The sequence below is a fragment of the Oryx dammah genome, unplaced genomic scaffold, assembly GCF_014754425.2.
Source record: "Oryx dammah isolate SB20612 unplaced genomic scaffold, SCBI_Odam_1.1 HiC_scaffold_12, whole genome shotgun sequence".
Classification (NCBI taxonomy): domain Eukaryota; kingdom Metazoa; phylum Chordata; class Mammalia; order Artiodactyla; family Bovidae; genus Oryx; species Oryx dammah.
In genome coordinates, this window is record NW_024070196.1 from 5,046,116 (window position 1) to 5,064,156 (window position 18,041).

Consider the following 18,041-nt stretch of genomic DNA (forward strand, 5'->3'; position numbering starts at 1 on the left):
ACGACCAGAATGGAAAGTCAAAATTGATGCTGTAATAGAAAAATAGAGCAAATTACCCTCTTTCCATACCTGAGTTTGTACCTATAGTCTGTTGGCAGGATAGTGGCATGAATGGCTAGTACTACAAGTGCCAGGAGGGGTGAACTGCCAGCTAATATCTGGAAAAAGATCTGGAAGGGTTTAAACATGGAACAATTTTGTTTTGCTTTTATGCACTTAAAATTGTTCCACAATAAATATATAATGTTTTTACTATAATTTTAAAATGTACTATTTCAATTTAAAAATAATTGCCTCCCAGCCTCCCCTATTCTCTGCCACTGGATTCAAATACCCTCAATTTTTGCTTATTTTTGGCATGGCCCACATACCTTGGAACTGGAGTTGTTCCTCCTGGTATCTTTCTTTACTCTATTATAACTTGCCTTTGTGCTTTTGCATTTGATAGTTTCTTGGGTGTTGAGGGCTTAGTTGGCCAGCACATCATCAACTGCAAATCTGGAAAGTCAAATTAAACAGGAAAACAAATAAAAGAACAAACATTAAAGTCACTCATCTGTGTTTATCATTCTAAAGTGCAGTCTAATACAGATACTCTGAATTTGTTAATAATCTATGTCCTTCAAAAATACTTGAAGGGACTTAGAAAAAAAGCTATCAGTATATGATCTGATCAAAGCTGAAACAACAGTGGGAGGAAGTTTGATTTCCTTTAACGGGCATGCGAGGCTGCAGATGAGTGAGATCAGGGTGGTCAGTGGGGAGACCAACCAACGAGATCTTCTTAGTAGGTTCTGATGGGTATTGTGGGATAGGGGGAGGCTCTTTGACCAGTGTGGGGGCAGGGGGAGGCTTCTGAGAAGGCTGTCTGGTGGAGATGCTTCATAGACTAAGTCCTGGAGGATGAGTCAGGGTTAGCCAGGAAAAGGAATGTTCCTGGAAGTGGTGAGGAAACCTGGGCTAATGGAAGTTCCACTCCCAAGCTTTACTTCTAGTTCCAGGCTTTTGGGCCAATAAAGTGAAACCAGAAAATAACTCATGCTATTTATTTCTTACTGTGTGAGAAAGGGGACATAACTTTCTAGGAACAAAAATGAAACTCTATAATAGTGATTCTCTAGTTTTATCATGAATGAAAATGCCCCCAAACATCATTAAAATTGCAGAGTTCTGGACCTCAGCTCAGATTCAGTCATGCTGGGATGGGGCCCAAGGCTACATATTTTAACAAATTCCCCAAATGATTCTGGGGTATGTACCCTTTACCCCCAGTCCACCTAAAAAAATACTGCTGTAAAAGGAATTTTTTATTCACCGACCCTTTCATTCATTTGTTCATTCAAAAACAAAACTGGGAAGTACCGTCCTAAATGCAGGGGATAGACTACAGAGCAAGGCAGGGAAGCTCCCTGCTCTCGGTGGGCTGTGGGCCACTGGGGGGAGGACTCCTGCCTCTCTGGGCCAGCAGCCTCTTCTTCCTCTGGTGCTCCCCACAGGGCCTTCTGGACTAGAGACCACAGGTTACTGTAGCTCCTAACTGCAGTCCTTCTCAGTTTCACTTCTGGTGACCAGACATCTGCTTAGGCCCTGGAGACTCTGTCGTGGAGGAGGTCCAGGCTGAGGCCGAGGGTGGAAGCTGCTAGAATTCCCCCACCCCGCAACAGCTCCTCTGAGCAACCAGCTGAAGGGTGAGTGACCAGGGCCAGCAGCCAAGATGCAGGGGCAGAGCCACCAAGGGTTCTGAAAACAGGTCAGTAGGGACCTGGCTGGCAGAACTCCCAGCTTCAATGGTACTGTGCTACAGACCGAATACTCGTGTCCCCCTCAAATTCAGATTTGAAGCCCTAACCTCCAATATCTGTATTTTTGTCTCGGGGAGGAAAGGCGATTAGGGTTAGATAGGGCCATGAGGGTGGAGCCTTCCTAACAAGATCAGGGTCCTGTAAGAAGAGATGCCAGAGGGCTTGCTTGTCTCAGTGCCATGTGAGAACACAGCAAGAAGGTGGCCATCTAGAAACCAGGAAGAGGGTCTTCACCAGGACCCCACAGGCAGGCACCGCGATCTCAGCATTCCAGCCTCTGAACGCTCAGAAAATAGGTGTCTGTTGGTGGTATTTTGCATGGCAGCTGGTGCTGACTAAGACACAGAAGAACTGCTGTCATCTGCTCTCCTGGCTGGGATTCCCGGCACGACCTGGGGTTCCACCCCAGCTCCAGCCCTAGTCCCTGCCCATTCATCTCTCTGGGTGCTTCTTTAGAACCTCCGACCTTAACCTGCACCACCCGCTCAGTGGGCTTCAGAGTGATCTACAGGCCGCCCTGATGTGACTGTTACATTGTGTGAGGGCCTGCCTCCTTTTAAAGCAGAGTGCACACCCTTAACTACCACCAGCTAGCACTGAGAGAAAGAGGGGTGCCCCAGAAAGTGTCTGCAAGCATGTCAGTGAGTGTGTGTGTGTGTGAGCATGCATGTACATTTATGAGTATGTGAGTGTGTCTGTGGGTGGGTGTTGAGAGTACACAGACCATGGCTAGGGTATATACCTATATATATATATGTATTTTACATGAAAACATAACTCAGACCCTACCTGTAGTAGCAGTCCAAGAAGCTGAGCACTAATCCCTATAACACTGGCTCTAATTTTTCCTCTGCTTCTGATTTAGGAGAAGCCAGATATGCATCTCTGAGCAATCGCTGGAACCCATCAGTAGAACTGGCTTCTGGTACCCCACGCCAGTGGCTCCCATCAGGGTACTGGAGCCTTTACTTTTTCCACTGTAGAACTTTCCCCACTCCTCTACTAGACTTTGAGTCACTGCCTACTGCAGATGGTGGCTGACTCCCTGGCTGTCGCAAGCTCTCCGTAAATGGCCTGTGCTTGTTCTCTGGTTGGCCTTCCTGTATTTTCCACAGTGCATGAGTGTGTTAAGCACGTGTATGGGGTGTGTCTCTGTGTTGGAGACGGTGAAGCTGGGGGATGGAGGGGAAAGTAGGGGTGGGGAGCCCTGCAGTCCCTGCAAGATGATCCCTTCTGGAATGTTCTTGAAAGGGGATGATCCTTTTCTGGCTGGAGGGGTGAGGCAAGAGGGAGGGGAGGAGAAACTGGATGAGAGTCACCTCCGTAGTACAGAGAGTTGATTGTGAAAGCCAGACTGTTGTGCAAAGTCATAAAGAGTGGCTCCAACCAGTAATGGGCTTCTCTTCCCGCCCTCCTGATCATAAGGAGGCACAGGGCATCTTCCAGGCACACTACCTCTTCTCTCTCCTCCCTCCCCTTCCCTGAAGGCTGACAGCAGGCATGCTGACCCCACCCCTGTCTGCAGGCCTTGCTCTGAGGCTCCCCGCTGCCTCACACCTACCTGCGACTGGGACCCTGACTTCCTGCCAGGAGCGTGTCAGGATTTAATCTGGGGCCAGGTGGCCACTGCCAAAATGAATAGTTGGTAAAATTAGAACAAACAGAAGTAAATAGCCCTTTACCTCGCACACAGTCACCCTGGGATTTAACTGCAGTGAAGAGATCGCTGAGGTGCTGCAATTTTCTGATCAATGATGGTAATTTTCTCCCCGTTAAGATCAGCTTAATCACTCTGAGGGTCTTACAGAGCACAGGGGTCAAAAGAAAATTACAGAGTGGTGCAGGGCTTCTCTGTAGCTTATTTTGCACATCGTTCTGAGTGATGCAGTGCTGTCTGCTCAGAAGCAACACTGGGGACCCTCGGAGAGACTGTGAGACACTCAAAGGCGGTGTACGTGCTGCAGAACAGCTAGAGTCTGTGCTCTAGCTGCAGACAGACACCTGCCTCTGCAGACCTTCCTGCCAGACGTATCTTAAAATCACAGAAACCAAGGCTTACACCTTGCCAACCACATGCCTCAAGCCTGAGATCCAAGATGGTTTTAATAGAGTGTAAATGGCAAAATGAAGAGAACGTTCAGGCCCTGGGCCTTTTCTCTGGCACACACGCGGTGCAGCAGGAGAAACGCCTCCTCGCACAGGAATGATTGCCCTCAGACTCGGTGCTAGAGGAGCTCAGAGCCAGCAATCAAGATTTTGATTAATAGGTCCTTGCTTGTTGTTTCCGGAGAAGGCAATGGCACCCCACTCCAGTACTCTTGCCTGGAAAATCTCATGGACAGAGGGCCTGGTTGGCTGCCATCTGTGGGGTCGCACAGAGTCAGACATGACTGAAGCAACTTAGCAGCAGCAGCCTGTTGTTTCCAAGTCAATCATCCAGTTTTGAACTCTTTTCTTCTGCTGTTTGTTCTAAATTGTTACCTAAAGCACAAAAGCATATTTTATCAGGATTTGACTTAACTGCCGGTTAAAAATATTGAAATACATACTGTCAATCCATTAACACACTGATTATTACATGAATCATCACCCTGTTTCTGTGGATAAGAACTGAGATAAACAGTTACCGTGGACAGGGAAGAGCAGCAATGCACTAAGCAAAAAATGGCCACGTCCGGGGCTGAGGATGACAGTCACCTTGTGCGCTCACACCGGCCAGGCCACTGCAGGTGGTTTGGACCGGAAGCTGGCGACTCACGGGCCACTGCAGGTGGTACGGACCGGAAGCTGGAGACTCACGGTAAGCTGCAGGCAAAGGTTTAGAGATGAGATGGGTGTCTGAAGCCTCGCTCTGTCTGCCTGTCTCTCGTACCACTGCAAACATGATGATGAAATTCCATTCTTTTTCTGTTCTATGAACTTTATTTCTCAAAAACAGTCTTATGTATTTGTGGAATAAAATACCCAATATTTATGTGGAATTCCGTTCTGCAGTGCTTAGACCCTATACCTAAACCGAAGAAAGGAGTTCAATGGAACACAGAACTCCTAGCCTACTCTACCGGCTCTCAACACTGGTGTAAACTGTTGTGTCCTCCCTGCATTTTTTCGTTCGGGCAGGCTTCCCACACCCCCTTCTAGTCCAACTCACTCTACTTTGTTTTGTTAGGTAGTTAGAATAGGAGAAAGGAGTCCAAAGCGGCAGTGGCTAAAAGACAAAGGAAGGGAAAAGCACGTGAAAAGGGAACAAAGGAAAAACCCACCTCACACCTGAAGAGTGAGACCCCCAGATGAAAACCCACGCCCCCTCCTGGCTAGCCCTACTTTGCATGGGGCAGGCTCAGGGAGTGGGAGACAAAGCATATAAAAAGAGGGAGCCAAAATGGATTGAGGCCTCTCCCTTGGGGTCGGCTGACCCTCACGCCTCAAGGTGTACTACTATTCTTTGCTTGCCAAATAAAACTCAGCTGTAACACTAGTCCACCATTTCCCACCTTTGCTGTGGCAAGACAGAACCAAGGAAACTACACACTCTGCTAACTGTTCGTTGTTAACAACGCCTGAGAAAATTGTCATTCAAGTATAAAGAAACATAAAATCCAGACTTTTCCCCTCCTGACAGCATATTCTACTTTGGAAATGGGCCCTTTAAAAGATTGTTGACTATCAATCCAGCAATCAAGCTGCTTGGTATTTTCCCAAAGGAGTTGACAATGGCTGTCCATGCAAAGAGCTGCACATGGAAGTTTCTAGCAGCCTTATGCCTAACTGCCAAAACTTGGAAGCAACCTCGATGTCCTTCAATAGTGTGTGTGTGCGTGCTAAGTCACTTCAGTCATGCCTGACTGTGAGACCCTGTGGACTGTAGCCTGCCAGCCTCCTCTGTCCATGGGGTTCTCCAGGCGAGAATACTGGAGTGGGCTGCCATGCCCTCCTCCAGGTCCTTCTAGTAGATGAAAGGATAAATAAAGTGCAGTACATGCACCCAATGGGATATTATTCAGCACTAAAAGGAAGTGAGTTATCAAGTCATGAAGAGACATGGAGGAAGCTTAAATGTGTATTACTAAATGAAAGAAGCCAGTCTGCAAAGGCTAAATACTTTGTGAGTCCAACTATCTGTCATTTTGGAAAAGGTAAAACTATGCCAACAATAAAAAGATCAGTAGTTATCAGGGGTGGGAGGGATGAACGAATGGAGCACAGAGGATTTTTAGGACAGAGAAACTACCCAATATGATACTATAATGATAATACATGTCATTATTATATATTTGTCCAAACCAATAGAATATATGGCACCAAGAGTGAGCCCTAAAGTAAACAATGGGGCTTGCTGTGGTTATGACATGTCAATGTAAATTTATCAATTGAAACAAACTACCACTCTGCAGGGGTATTGATAGTGGAGGAGGTGCTGCAGGTGTGGGGACTTGGGGTGTAGGGATAATCTCTGCCCTTTCCTCTTAACTTTGCTGTGGACTTAAAACTGCTCTAAGAAATAGTCTTTATAAACAAAAAACCAAACATGAAAAGATGATTTCTCTCTGGAGAAGCAGAGCACGCCCTTCCGGCACGGGTAGAGCATGGGTATACTGTACCTTTTCCTTCTAATGAGCTGTGGGGGTGGGGCACGCAGGACCCAGGACCCAGGGAGAAGGGTGTGCATGACCAAAGAGAAGGATTGGTCTGTTCCTGGCTGGGCACAGTTCCTGATGGCACAGGTGTCCCTGCTGAATGGGGTCCAATGTGGTAGCCACTAGCCACAAAGAGTTACTTAAATTTACATTAATGAAAACAAAAACTGACTATTCAATGCTCACCAGCCCTATTTCGAGTGCTTAGCAACCTATGTAGCTAATGGCTACTGTATTGGACCACATAGATTCAGAACATTCCCATCATCTCAGAAAGTTCTACTGGAGTGCGCTGCTCTAGACTCTAGGCAGAACGGGACGCTGACCTGGGGATGGAGTAAAATCACAAACTCAGAAGGCGTGTGGTCCACGCCCCCCAGCCCCAGATCCGGAGTGACATCTGAGCGCAGGACACTGCTCCTACTGGGGCGATGTCACAAGGTGGGGGCCCATGCGGGCCGGGGTGGGGAAAGGCCTTGCGAGGTGTGTTAACTGAATCAGTGCTTGAAGAGCAACTTCTCTTTTGCAACTCTTGCTGGTCTGACAGGCTCCTACAGAATTACATCACTTCCTAAAAAACAGGCAAACACCTCTCCTTCAAGTTAGCACCGACCCAAACAAGCAGGAAACAGGAAATGTTCACGTTTCAGCGGGACTGAAACTGCGCGCAGCAGCATCGCGATGCCGGGGCGCGCGCCCCCCGAGGCTCCGCGCGCCGCCCTTTTCCTCGCCGCGGTCCTCGCGTCTCTTCCCACCCGCCCGGCGCAGGGTAAGCACCCCTCGGCTTTCCACTCCCGGCGAGGAGGATGAGGAAGGCTTGTCTGGTACCTGAGGCTACAGATCTCTGCCGGGGAGCGTAACACTTAGAAAAACCTAAGCCTTACTGTGAAAAAAGTGGAGGAAAGTCTAGCTGTCTTTTTGTTGGGAGGAGGAGGGAGGAGGGACTTGGCTTCGTTCGCTGCCGGCTGATCCAGCTGCAGTTCGCTCCTGGAATTTAAGCTCCCCGCAGTCTTTGTTTTCCAAGATGTAATTTACCGGTCCCAGTCATTTACCGGCTTTAATGGGCATATTAAGAAATGATCAACTCTTTGGCAGTTCCTGGAAAAGACCGTTTCAATCAGCTGAAACAGAGAAGTCATGAATTAACTTTTAGTAATGTGGGCCGAGAAGTCTGCTGGTTCCAAAAAGTCCTGGAAAAACTGGGCTATGGAAATTTAGGACTGGAAAGTAGACTAAAGAAACACCATAAGTTTAAAAAAAATAAATAAAAGAAAAAGCAAGCAGGAAATTGTCTGAGGAATCCCCGGGCATCCATTCCAACTTGTAAGGTCTTTCATCAGCTTTCCTTTGATCTTGTTACCTTGGGAGAGATTTTCTTTGTGTTGATGTGACTAATGAAGCTTTGTTTTTAAAAAGTTATGTGATTGTAGTGAATCAAAGGTATCAGAAAAGACAAAGTATTAAATCTCCTAGTGTTGAGCTAAGAGCAGCAATTGACAGTTGCTACAACCAGCACAGTCACTCTCGGTTGCTTCTTACTCTTGGGTGGATTTGCTCTTGGGTAAACAAACTAGTTGCAGGTGGTTCCTGTTGGTGGACACCTCCTGCTGCTGGCGGGGAACAGTATTGGACCCACAAGGAAGGTTCTCAAGCTGAGGTTCTTTAAATAGGATGTGGGGAGGGGCATCAGACACTACCTAACAGACAAGTAACCTCCTGGAGATTAGAAGTCAGCAAACAGCCACTCCACCCTGCCAATCTCCCTTTCCCTGGGTGTTCTCAGCATGGTCTCTAGGGTTCCAGGAGGAGACTGGAAAGGCCAACCATTCCAACTGGAGAGAGATTTGGTTGAAATTGAGGTTCATGTTCAAAATGAGTTTGGGCGACACTGAGTTTTTAACGCATAAAGTTTTGGAGCAGGTGTGCTGTGCGCTTAGTCGCACAGTCGTGTCCGACTCTTTGTGACCCCATGGACTTGACCCACCAGGCTCCTCTGTCCATGAGGATTCTCCAGGCAAGAATACTGTAGCGGGTCGCCATGCTCTCTCCTCTGGGGGATCTTCCCAACCCAGGGATCAAACCCAGGTCTCTCGCATCGCCCGCGGATTCTTTACTGTCTGAGCCACTCACTCCCTTCCCCATTTGGAGCAGGAAGAGAGCTTAAAGGTGATGCTCAGACTGTACTGAGTGTTTAGCTGTGCTGGAGGTGCAGCTGTGCTGGGGGTACAGACGAAGAAACTGAGAGGAAAAAGGTAAGACCCACTGCCAGTCAGCTTTCCTGACTTGGACTCCAGGGTCTTTCCTCTGCAGCCAGGGAATCCACCATGCCCCCTGCTAAAACCTCTGGACCACATTCCTTTCCCTGACAGGCATCCCTCAGCACCCATGGGAGCAGGGCCCACCTAGCCTTCTTCCCTGCTTTTAACTCTCACTGCTACCACACTTGCCTCAAACAGGCTCCTGAGAGTGATATTTAACCTTAGCTGAGTAGTTTTCTTGAGCAGCTGAAAATGATGGAATCAAAGTGTCTGCCATTCAGGAGCTGTCCTCTGGGGTCTGTGTGTGATCAGTGACCCTTCCCTTCACAGAGGTGGCTCCTCATTCGTGGCCCCTGGCCTCTCCCTGCAATCTCCTTTCCACAGCATCTCCTTGAGTCTCTCCTGCTCCCTCGCCGCAGCCCCTCAGTCACACGAAATGGAGCGTGTGTTCCAGGCCTCTGTGGCTTTGGCTACAAGTGATGACAGGTTCCTTTTTTTTTTTTTTTCCTACAAGTGGATGCCTATGTAACCTTAAAAGGCTCAGACTGAATGTTACCTCCTTATTGGTGTCTGTCTCACTGCCCCTTCTGTGGCACCTTTCCTATTGTGCCCCCATAGACCTGCTGTTGCTGCTGCTGCTGCTAACCACTTAGAATCATACCCAGGCCTTCCTCCAGGCTGTGAGCACCTCCAGGGAAAAGAAAATTTCCTTTTGTTCATCTTTGATTTCCTCAAATCTTGTAAGGGGTCAGCATAAATTAGGAATTCGGTGGTTGTTGAGAAATACAGAAATCATCCTAGAGTGGGTGTGAGACTGATCACTAAAACTGATGAGCTCCTGAAGGCAGGTAATGTTAGGATGTCAGGAGAAGGACAAGGTGAAAAGCTGCATTTGAGGGGAGCACGGGGCTTGTCTGGGTCAGCCCACCCTCACTGGGCTCTGTCTCCATTCTCGGTGCCTGAAAATGCAAAAATGCCCACTTGCAAGCATCTGGATAATCAGAGCTTATTACTTTGAGATTAACCGAGGGAAAGGCTGCTCTTAATTAAGGACTGAATGAATATACATTGTAAAATTGAGTAAGATATACATCCTTTTGAGGGGCTTCCCTGTGGCTCAGCAGTAAAGACTCTGCCTGCCAGTACAGGAGACGTGGGTTCAATTCCTGGGTCGGGAGGATCCCCTGGAGGAGGAAATGGCAACCCACTCCAGTATTCTTGCCTGGAGAATTCCATGGACAGAGGAGCCTGGTGGCTACAGTCTATGGGGTTGCAAAGAATCAGGCACAACTTAGCTACTAAACAACAACAACTTATCCTTTTGGGCTAATGGTGTCTAAGTGTCGCGTGTGTGCATGCTAAGTCGCTTCGGTTTTGTCCAGGTGATCTTCCCGACCCAAGAATCAAACCCGCGTCTCATGCTTCCTGCATTGCAGAAAGGTTCTTTACCACTAGTACCACCTGGGAAAGCCAAGTGTCATAGTTGTATCTAAATATTTCCTTGAATTCTTCAAAAAATATCACAGAGGTGTTTGGTAGAAGAATGCAGTCTACCTAACAGCCTGATTCCCCTTTGCAAGCATAATCCAGGTTTATCTCAAATCAAACGGGCGACATTATCTAATACCTGCAGTTATCATTACTGCTGAGTCAGCATCTTTTAATCTTTTGTTTTATGTAGATATGGAGCCTGGTACAGAATGGATTACTATCTCAAGTGAAGTCATCCACTTAGAAGTCACCAGGGGAGAAATGAGGAAATAGCTTTTCTGGGATTTTGACCAAACAGATGAGAACAGTTAAAGTATAGCTCTGGGCCTAGGGATCTTGGCCAGTGTAGGATGCTAAGAAAGTTCAGAATGAAGGCAGCGTTCTGCCTGTGGGAGGAAGGGCCACCTTGTTCCTTATCCTGCGTCCTGCCAGTGCCAACTTAACACTATCAGAAAGTTCAGAGCAACTTCCCAGATACCAAAAGCATGGGATTTATTAGCTGCTAAAAGCAGAATAGTGTTAGTGTTAGTGTTAGTCGCTCAGTCGTGCCTGACTCTTTGCGACCCCATGGACTGCAGTCCACCAGGCTCCTCGGTCCATGAGATTTCCCAGGCAAGGATACTGGAGTGGGTTGCCATTTCCTTCTCCAGGGGATCTTCCCAACCCAGGGATCGAACCTGGGTCTCCTGCACTGCAGGCAGATTCTTTACTGACTGCAGAATGGTCTGTAGAAAAAAAGAACTGAGAGGCATGAGGCAGGAAGAAGGCAGCTATAAATGTTCTGATGGCCAAAGTTAAACACTAGGTTTGATGGGGAGGACTGGGAGGTTTTCTGGGCTGTTTCAGAAGAGTAAGGATCATATAAGGCTTGGATGAACCTTGAGAAGGGAAGAAATAATAGAACAAAGTACTAGTTGCATAAATGAAACTAAACTTTCTGAAGCTGTTCTTATTTCAGTGACTGTGGCCGCCACGTGCTATTTCCTGGGACAGTCCCAGTTTCAAGTACTAATAATGATGATGGCCAACAGAGATAGAGCTCAGTATATACCTGTTCTGAACACTGTACATATACCAGCTCATTTGATTCCTTTAACAAATGTTATATAGTGGGTACTATTATTGCTGTTTTTCAGAGGAGAAACTGAGGTACAGAGGGGTTAAGTGACTTGCCCGAGGTCACACAGCTAAGTAGTGTATCTGAATAAGATTTAGCCTCGTGAGTCCATGCTCTGACAGGACACCATATTGCCTCTGGGTTTTCAGGCTCTGCCAGGCTGTGTGTGTGAGTTTCAGGTCTGTCTCTGGTGCCTTCCTGACTGTGTACGTGCGTCACAACAACTGTTGGCTGGGCTCTAAGACTGTCACACTTGGGGCTGTGTGTGTTTGGTTGGACTGGAGGCGGGCTCACAGGAAAAGGGACAGAGGAGTTGGGTTGAACTTTGGCCTTTGGAGGAGAAGGGAGAGGCGAAAGGTACAGGGTAAGCAACAGAGAATCTGAAGTTAGTACAGTTAAGACCAGAAGCAGGAAAAACAGAATGTTGAAGTGAGAGGCGGCAGGGTGTGGGAAGCAGGGAGAGGAAGCACAGCCTTCTCAGGCATCAGGCGGGGTCACTGTGGGAGAACCCTGCTGAGGTCTGACCTCCCCCAGGAATCAACCCGCCCTGGGGGCAGAGAGAGGAAAAGCAAGCAGAGAGAGATTTATTAAGGCTTGAAGTCCTGTGTCTAAAGCCAGACCCGGGGAGGGCAAGACCTTGGCTGGGATGGGCCCAGTTCTGTAAAACAACAATGCAGCCTGCGATCGGCCTGCCTGTGTATGCTTTGCGCCACCCTCAGCTGCTGGCAAAGGTGTGGAGAAGCCCTGCGCCGCCCATGGGAGGGCGGATTAATGCAGTCATCTCCTGTCGCCTGCTGCTGAAGCTTTTCATATCAAGAAAATTCGAGAATATAGAATATTCATAAAGATATATGTGTGTGTATATATGTATATGTCTTGGCTTTATTTTTTCTTTATGTTCTTTATTCCTTCTTTTAAACATATTATTAACTATTTGACAATTTTTGTCTGATGTTTATGTAGATCTAATCTTGTTGTATCTGTCAACTCCCATCATGATGGAAATCTTGGGGGCACTGAGGGCAAAACCCAGTACGCAGAGCTGGGCCCAGCCTATTGAACAGAACTTCAACTTTTCTGATCCTGTCATCAAGCTACTGTAAATACTTCCACAGCACAACCGCAGTCCTGTCACCACAAAATAGGGTTTGGAAAAACTCAGACAGGGATGTGCACGGGGCTTGAGGAGAGTAGGGGCTTGGACCTGAGGCTTAAACCCCAGCCCTTGGGTGTGGAGGGAGCAGCCCCCAGGGGTCGGCCTCCAAGAGCTGTGTGAGGTGCCAAAACCTCGTTAAAGGGGCAAGCCAGTAACTAGAAGCAGGTGACCAAAGTGAGCAAAGAGACTGCCAAGGAGCATGAAGCAGACAGAACCAAATTCACAGCCGGGCCATGGGCCAGGGGTCCACAGTGTCAGGATGATGGTGAGGTCAGCCTAGGGGAAGCACTCCTGACTTTGACCTTTGCCAGAATCACTGCAGCTGCTTTTCTTTTTTTCTTTCTTTTTTACTACCATGACCTAGTGTTTAAGCTTTAACTTTTGACCCAGTGGGTGGACTGGAACCCCTGAAAGCGCTATAGAACCGCTGATATCCCTGTGGGGTTCTGGGAAGTCCCTGTAGGTAGGTAGGTATGGCTGTGAATTTAAATTCCCTCTACAAGCTGTTGTTTTGCTTTCTCCATGTTTTCTGGGCCCTGGGGATTGCCTTGCTTTTTTGTGATTTATTTATACATTCAAGAAGTTTCTTATATAGCCAGTCCCCTACGTACAGACCTTCAAGTTGCAAACTTTCAAAGATGCAAAGTTGTGTTCCGTCATCGTCAGGCCTGAGTGAGACTGCAGCTTGCTCTCTGTCTCCTATTGCTGACAGTCCTTCAGCTCCACCATCTTCCACCTCCTCTCCCTCCTCAAGTCAGTGACTCTTCTTGCCTGTTCACTTGATGCCAGCTCCAGTATGCCAGCTATGGTACTGTAATGTGAGATTAAAACCATTTTCTGTATTCTGTGTTTGTTTTTTATGTATTATTTGTGTGCGAAAATATTATAAACGTATTACAGTAAGTACTATATAGCTGTTTGTGTTAGTTGGGTACCTCAGCTAACTTTGTTGGACTTATGAACACATAGGACTTAGCAATGTGCCCTCAGAATGCTCTTGTTCATATGGAGGGGACTTACTGTATTTCATTTGTATCTCTAGGTATTGAATATTGGAAGAATTTTTCAGGTTACTTACTATATGAGATTATTGGAAAAGGAAGCTTTTCTATACAATCATTCTAGGGAACAATTTGGAAACATTTAGCCAACTGAAGATGTTCATAGCCTTACAGCTTCAACAATCCACTCCTAGGCATGTACCCCAGACCACTCACAAATGTATAGCAAAGAAGTATGGCTAAGAATGTGGAGTGTAGCCTTGTTGGTAAAAATGGAAAAAATAGAAACAATCTCAATATCTATTAACACAAGAAAAATATAAAGAACTTGATATAGAATGAGATATAATAGATTAGGTAAATTTAATGAACTATAGCCAAATGTATAAATCAGTCTCAAATGTACTGTTGACCAAAAAAAAAAAAAAAAAGAAAAGAAAAGTTGCAGATTATTATGTACAGAATAATTATATTTATTTAAAGTTTTAAAAACACTCCAAGTTCTGCTTCTATGGCTTAGGGACACAGGCATATTTGAAGAGTGTGGGATGGATACATGCTGACTTGAGAGCAGTTAACTTGAATGAGACCAGGGGAAGGAGGGCTTCAGCTCTATCTACAATGTTGTGTTTCTTTCAGAAAAAGCATGGTGGTTCAGGGTCAGCAAACCAGGCCTTATGGCCCCAGTTCAGCAATCATCCTGTTTTTTTCCAACTCTCGAGCTAAGGCTGTTTTTTAATGGTTATCTAAGAACAGATAATAGCCTCTATTTGGCCTCTTGGCCCACAAGGTCTAAAACCTTTACTCTCTGGCCCACTAAGAAAAAGTTTGTCAACCCCTGCTGTAGTCATTATGGAGACATAGAAGAGAATTGGGCTGGGTCCCCTGTTATTTGTTATATTTGTTTCTGTTCTCTTCGGTAGATGAATGTTCATAATGAAAAGTGAGTTCTTTCCCAGTTCTCGGGGGTCCTTGCTGGCTGTCCCACCTCTTTTCTTTCCATGGCTTCCCATCTCTTTGAAAGACAGCCAGCACATCTTCATTTTCTCCCTCTTCATTCATCTTTCAGCCCCCTGTGATCTGGCTGCCACGGCAAGCACAACACTCAGCCACTCTACCCGAGTCAGCAGTGCCTCCTGATAGCTGAGCCCAAAGGGCCCATTTCCGTCTTTATCTCCGGTTTCTCTCTGTAGCCCTTAACGTAATTAATCAATTATTGAAAGCCTCGCCTTCTGTGGCTCTTACGAGGTCATTTTCTTCTTGGTCTCCTACGAGTCTGGTTGTTCCTTTCAGGTTTGGGGTTGCGATCTTTCTCTTCCATCTGTTCCTTTCATATTTTTTCTTTTCTCCTCTCACTCCTTCCATCATTTCAGGGCCACGTCTTCCATTTTCTCGGCTTCCATCTCAGTCCTCGGCTGATGATTTGCCCCATATCACTTCCAGTCAGGTCTGAAGGCCCAGCCCCTGTCCTGCATTTTGATCATCTGTCCTCCTTGGAGGTGTCCCAGGGACCTTGGGCTCAGCCTGGCCAAAACAGAACTCTTTCTCTGCTCCCTGCTGGTTTAGGCCCTTTCTAGCTCTCACCTAGGGTACGTCATCAACTTCTGAACTAGTCTTCTTGGCTTTGTCTCCTCTCCAACTCCATTTCATATAACCTCCAGAGTGATGCTTCTCTAACAAAAATGTGATAGTTTTTCTCTTGTACTTACCCCTCCAGTGGTTTTCCATTTCCTCTGGATAGACTCCAGTCTCCCTGGCATCATCCCTTTATAAGCTTGTGCTGGCCTCCTCTCCTGCTGGACCCTTCCCACCACACATCCTGTGATACAAGCACTTGAATGTGCCAAGCTCTGTTGGGCCCCGGAGTCTTTCCTTAGCGGTGCTTCAGCTGCAATGCCTTTGCAGCCATCATTGCTTGACGAATCCTGAGATTCAGTTCAGTGATCACTTCCTCTGTGAAGATCTCCTGAATCCCCCACCTCTAATGCAATGTGTGTCTTCCCCTCCTCATGATGCTCTGTACCCAAACCTGTTACAGCTTTTATGAAACTGTCATGTGACTATTAATTTGAATGCTGTTGTCCCTACTTACCCACTGCTTCCCCGGGGAAGTGGTCTCATTCACCTTTATGTCCCAGAATAGGGCCTGGTGCCTAGCAGGGACATGAATGGCGTGAAATTTATTCAGTCGCCCAAGACATACTCGCGTTTCTGACAAAGTTATAATCATTTCAGTAATGCAATGTGGTGAAAACTGGATGCATGCGATTTTTTGCTTAATCCAGTTTTATTTTATTCTAAAATGTTAACTCTCTCCAATCATTTGGTCTGGGAATAGTTCAGTTCTGGCTCCTCAAACCAAACAGGCCACAGCTATTCCTCCCTCCTCCTGTGGAGAAAGCTACGTGGCTGCATCAGTGAGTAGTTCCGAGAACGCCTTCTGTCCACCTCCCTCTCAGAATATGGAGGGAAGTTCAGGAGAGAAGCATTGAGTGGCATGACAATTTGCAGAAAATCCAAGTAGTTACAGAAGTACTTTTGGAAAAAAAAATGGAGAATGTAAGTTTCATAGACATGAAATTTCAAGCCAGGAAGAACTGATTTGAAAACTTGGGAAAAAAATTATGTAACATAAAAAGGATGGAAGAGTCTGCCTCAGGTGCTTGAGGACATCACAGAAGGACTTCCTGAGAAGTTAAAGAGGTGGAAAGGAGGGCTATCCACCGAGTAGGGTGTGATGGATGGTAGTATTTTTTTTTCCCATAAAACAAAACCAATTGATCTAGTTTGTTTTTGAAATCTGATTTTTTTCTATATTTCTTTATTTTATATGAATTAAAACCATCTTTATTATTTCCTATTTCCCCATTCCATTGTGGTTTTCAGAAACAGGAGCCCAGTAATTAATAGGGTTTGCTGATTTTTTCCCCCATCACTGTTTATTAATTTAAAATCTATTTATTCTTTTCTAAAAATTATGCTTATTTGTCTATGATTAAGATGGCTAGCCTAGTGGTGAAAAAATCCACCTGCAATGCAGGAGACCTGGATTCAGTCCCTGGGTTGGGAAGATCCCTGGTGAAGGGCATGGCAACCCACTGTAGTGGAGAATCCCATGGACAGAGGAGCCTGGCGGGCTACAGTCCAGGTGGTCGCACAGAGTTGGACACGACTGAAGCAACTTAACAAGCATGCAAGATGGCCAGAAGGCTTCCCAGGTGGCGCCAGTGGTAAAGAATCCACCTGCCAGTGCAGGAGACCAAAGCGACTCAGGTTCGATCCCTGGGCTCGGAAGATCGCCAGAGGAGGGCATGGCAACCGGCGCCAGTGTTCTTGCCTGGAGAATCCCATGGACAGAGGAGCCTGGCGGGCGACAGTCCATGGCGTCACATAGAAATGAACATGACTGAGGCGACTTAGCTTGCATGCACGCAAGATGGCCAGATTTAGCAAATAATATAAAACACTCAGATAGATATACATTTTAAATAAAAAAATTTTAGTATAACTGTACCCCCATGTAATTTATTGTAAGTATACATATAAATATTACCTATTTTTAAAAAATTATTTGTTGTTTACCTGATATTCAAATTTAACAGGTGTCCCATATTTTATCTAGTAACTCTATTTATGATTAGATGATCTTTTGCCAAGCAAAGACCACTCCTCTTTAGGTGCATCACTAAACCCAGAGACATATTGACTATGTAGCCAGTTAACAAATATTAGAAGAATATTTAAACTGAGTCCTAGATCAGTCATTCAAATAACAAGGAATTATCACTTTAAAAAAAAAATTAAAAAAACCTTGGTGATGAAGTAGAAGAACTCAGGACTACAAGTATGGATCAACTTGAAAGCATATTTTGACGTAATTAGTCTCATTAAAAGCAAAGTGAGAAAAAAGTCATGGGGTATATTAATAAATGCAGAAAAGAGGTGGACAGAAGAGAGTGGGGCTAGCACATAGAAGGCCAACAGCAGTACTAAAACTCTGAGGAGGGCTTCTCTGGTGGCTCCAGGTAAAGAACCCATTTGCCAGGGCAGGAGACACGGGTTTGATCCCTGGTCTGGGAAGATCCCACATACCGCAGAGCAACGAAGCCCGTGTGCTCCAGAGCCCAGGGGTCGCAGCTTCTGAAGCCTGCCTGCCCTGGAGCCCGTGCTCCAAAACCAAAGAAGCCACCGCAGTGAAAATCTGCAGCACCTCCAGAAACAGCAGCCCCTGCTCTCTGCAGCAACAGAGACCCAGCACAGCCGAAAATAAATCAGTAAGATTCTAAGAAAAGACAGGTGGAATTGTAATAAAAACAGTGATTATGACCAACCTGAATACTTTTCCATCACTTAAGAATCTTTAAAAAAACTTTTAAAATACTTTTCACACTGCTATATATAAAACAGATTATAAGGACCTACTGTAGAGCACAGGGAACTCTGCTCTGTATAACCTGTATGGGAAAAAAATCTGAAAAAGAGCTGGTATATGTGTATGGATAACTGACCCACTCTGCCGTACACCTGCAACTCACGCAGCGTTGTCAATCAACCATACTCCAATATAAAATATTTTTCT

The 18,041-nt window shown here is 46.2% G+C and overlaps 1 protein-coding gene across 1 annotated transcript in view; it reads left to right on the forward strand.

Moving 5' to 3' along the window:
- Nucleotides 1-7,013: 7,013 nt before the first annotated feature.
- Nucleotides 7,014-18,041, forward strand: part of TMEM154 (transmembrane protein 154) — a 52,139-nt gene continuing 41,111 nt past the window's right edge. Inside the window, exon 1 of the mRNA XM_040251444.1 lies at nucleotides 7,014-7,208. Coding sequence (XP_040107378.1) covers nucleotides 7,121-7,208 — 88 coding nt within the window. The 5' untranslated portion in view covers nucleotides 7,014-7,120. The remainder of the gene's footprint in view (nucleotides 7,209-18,041) is intronic.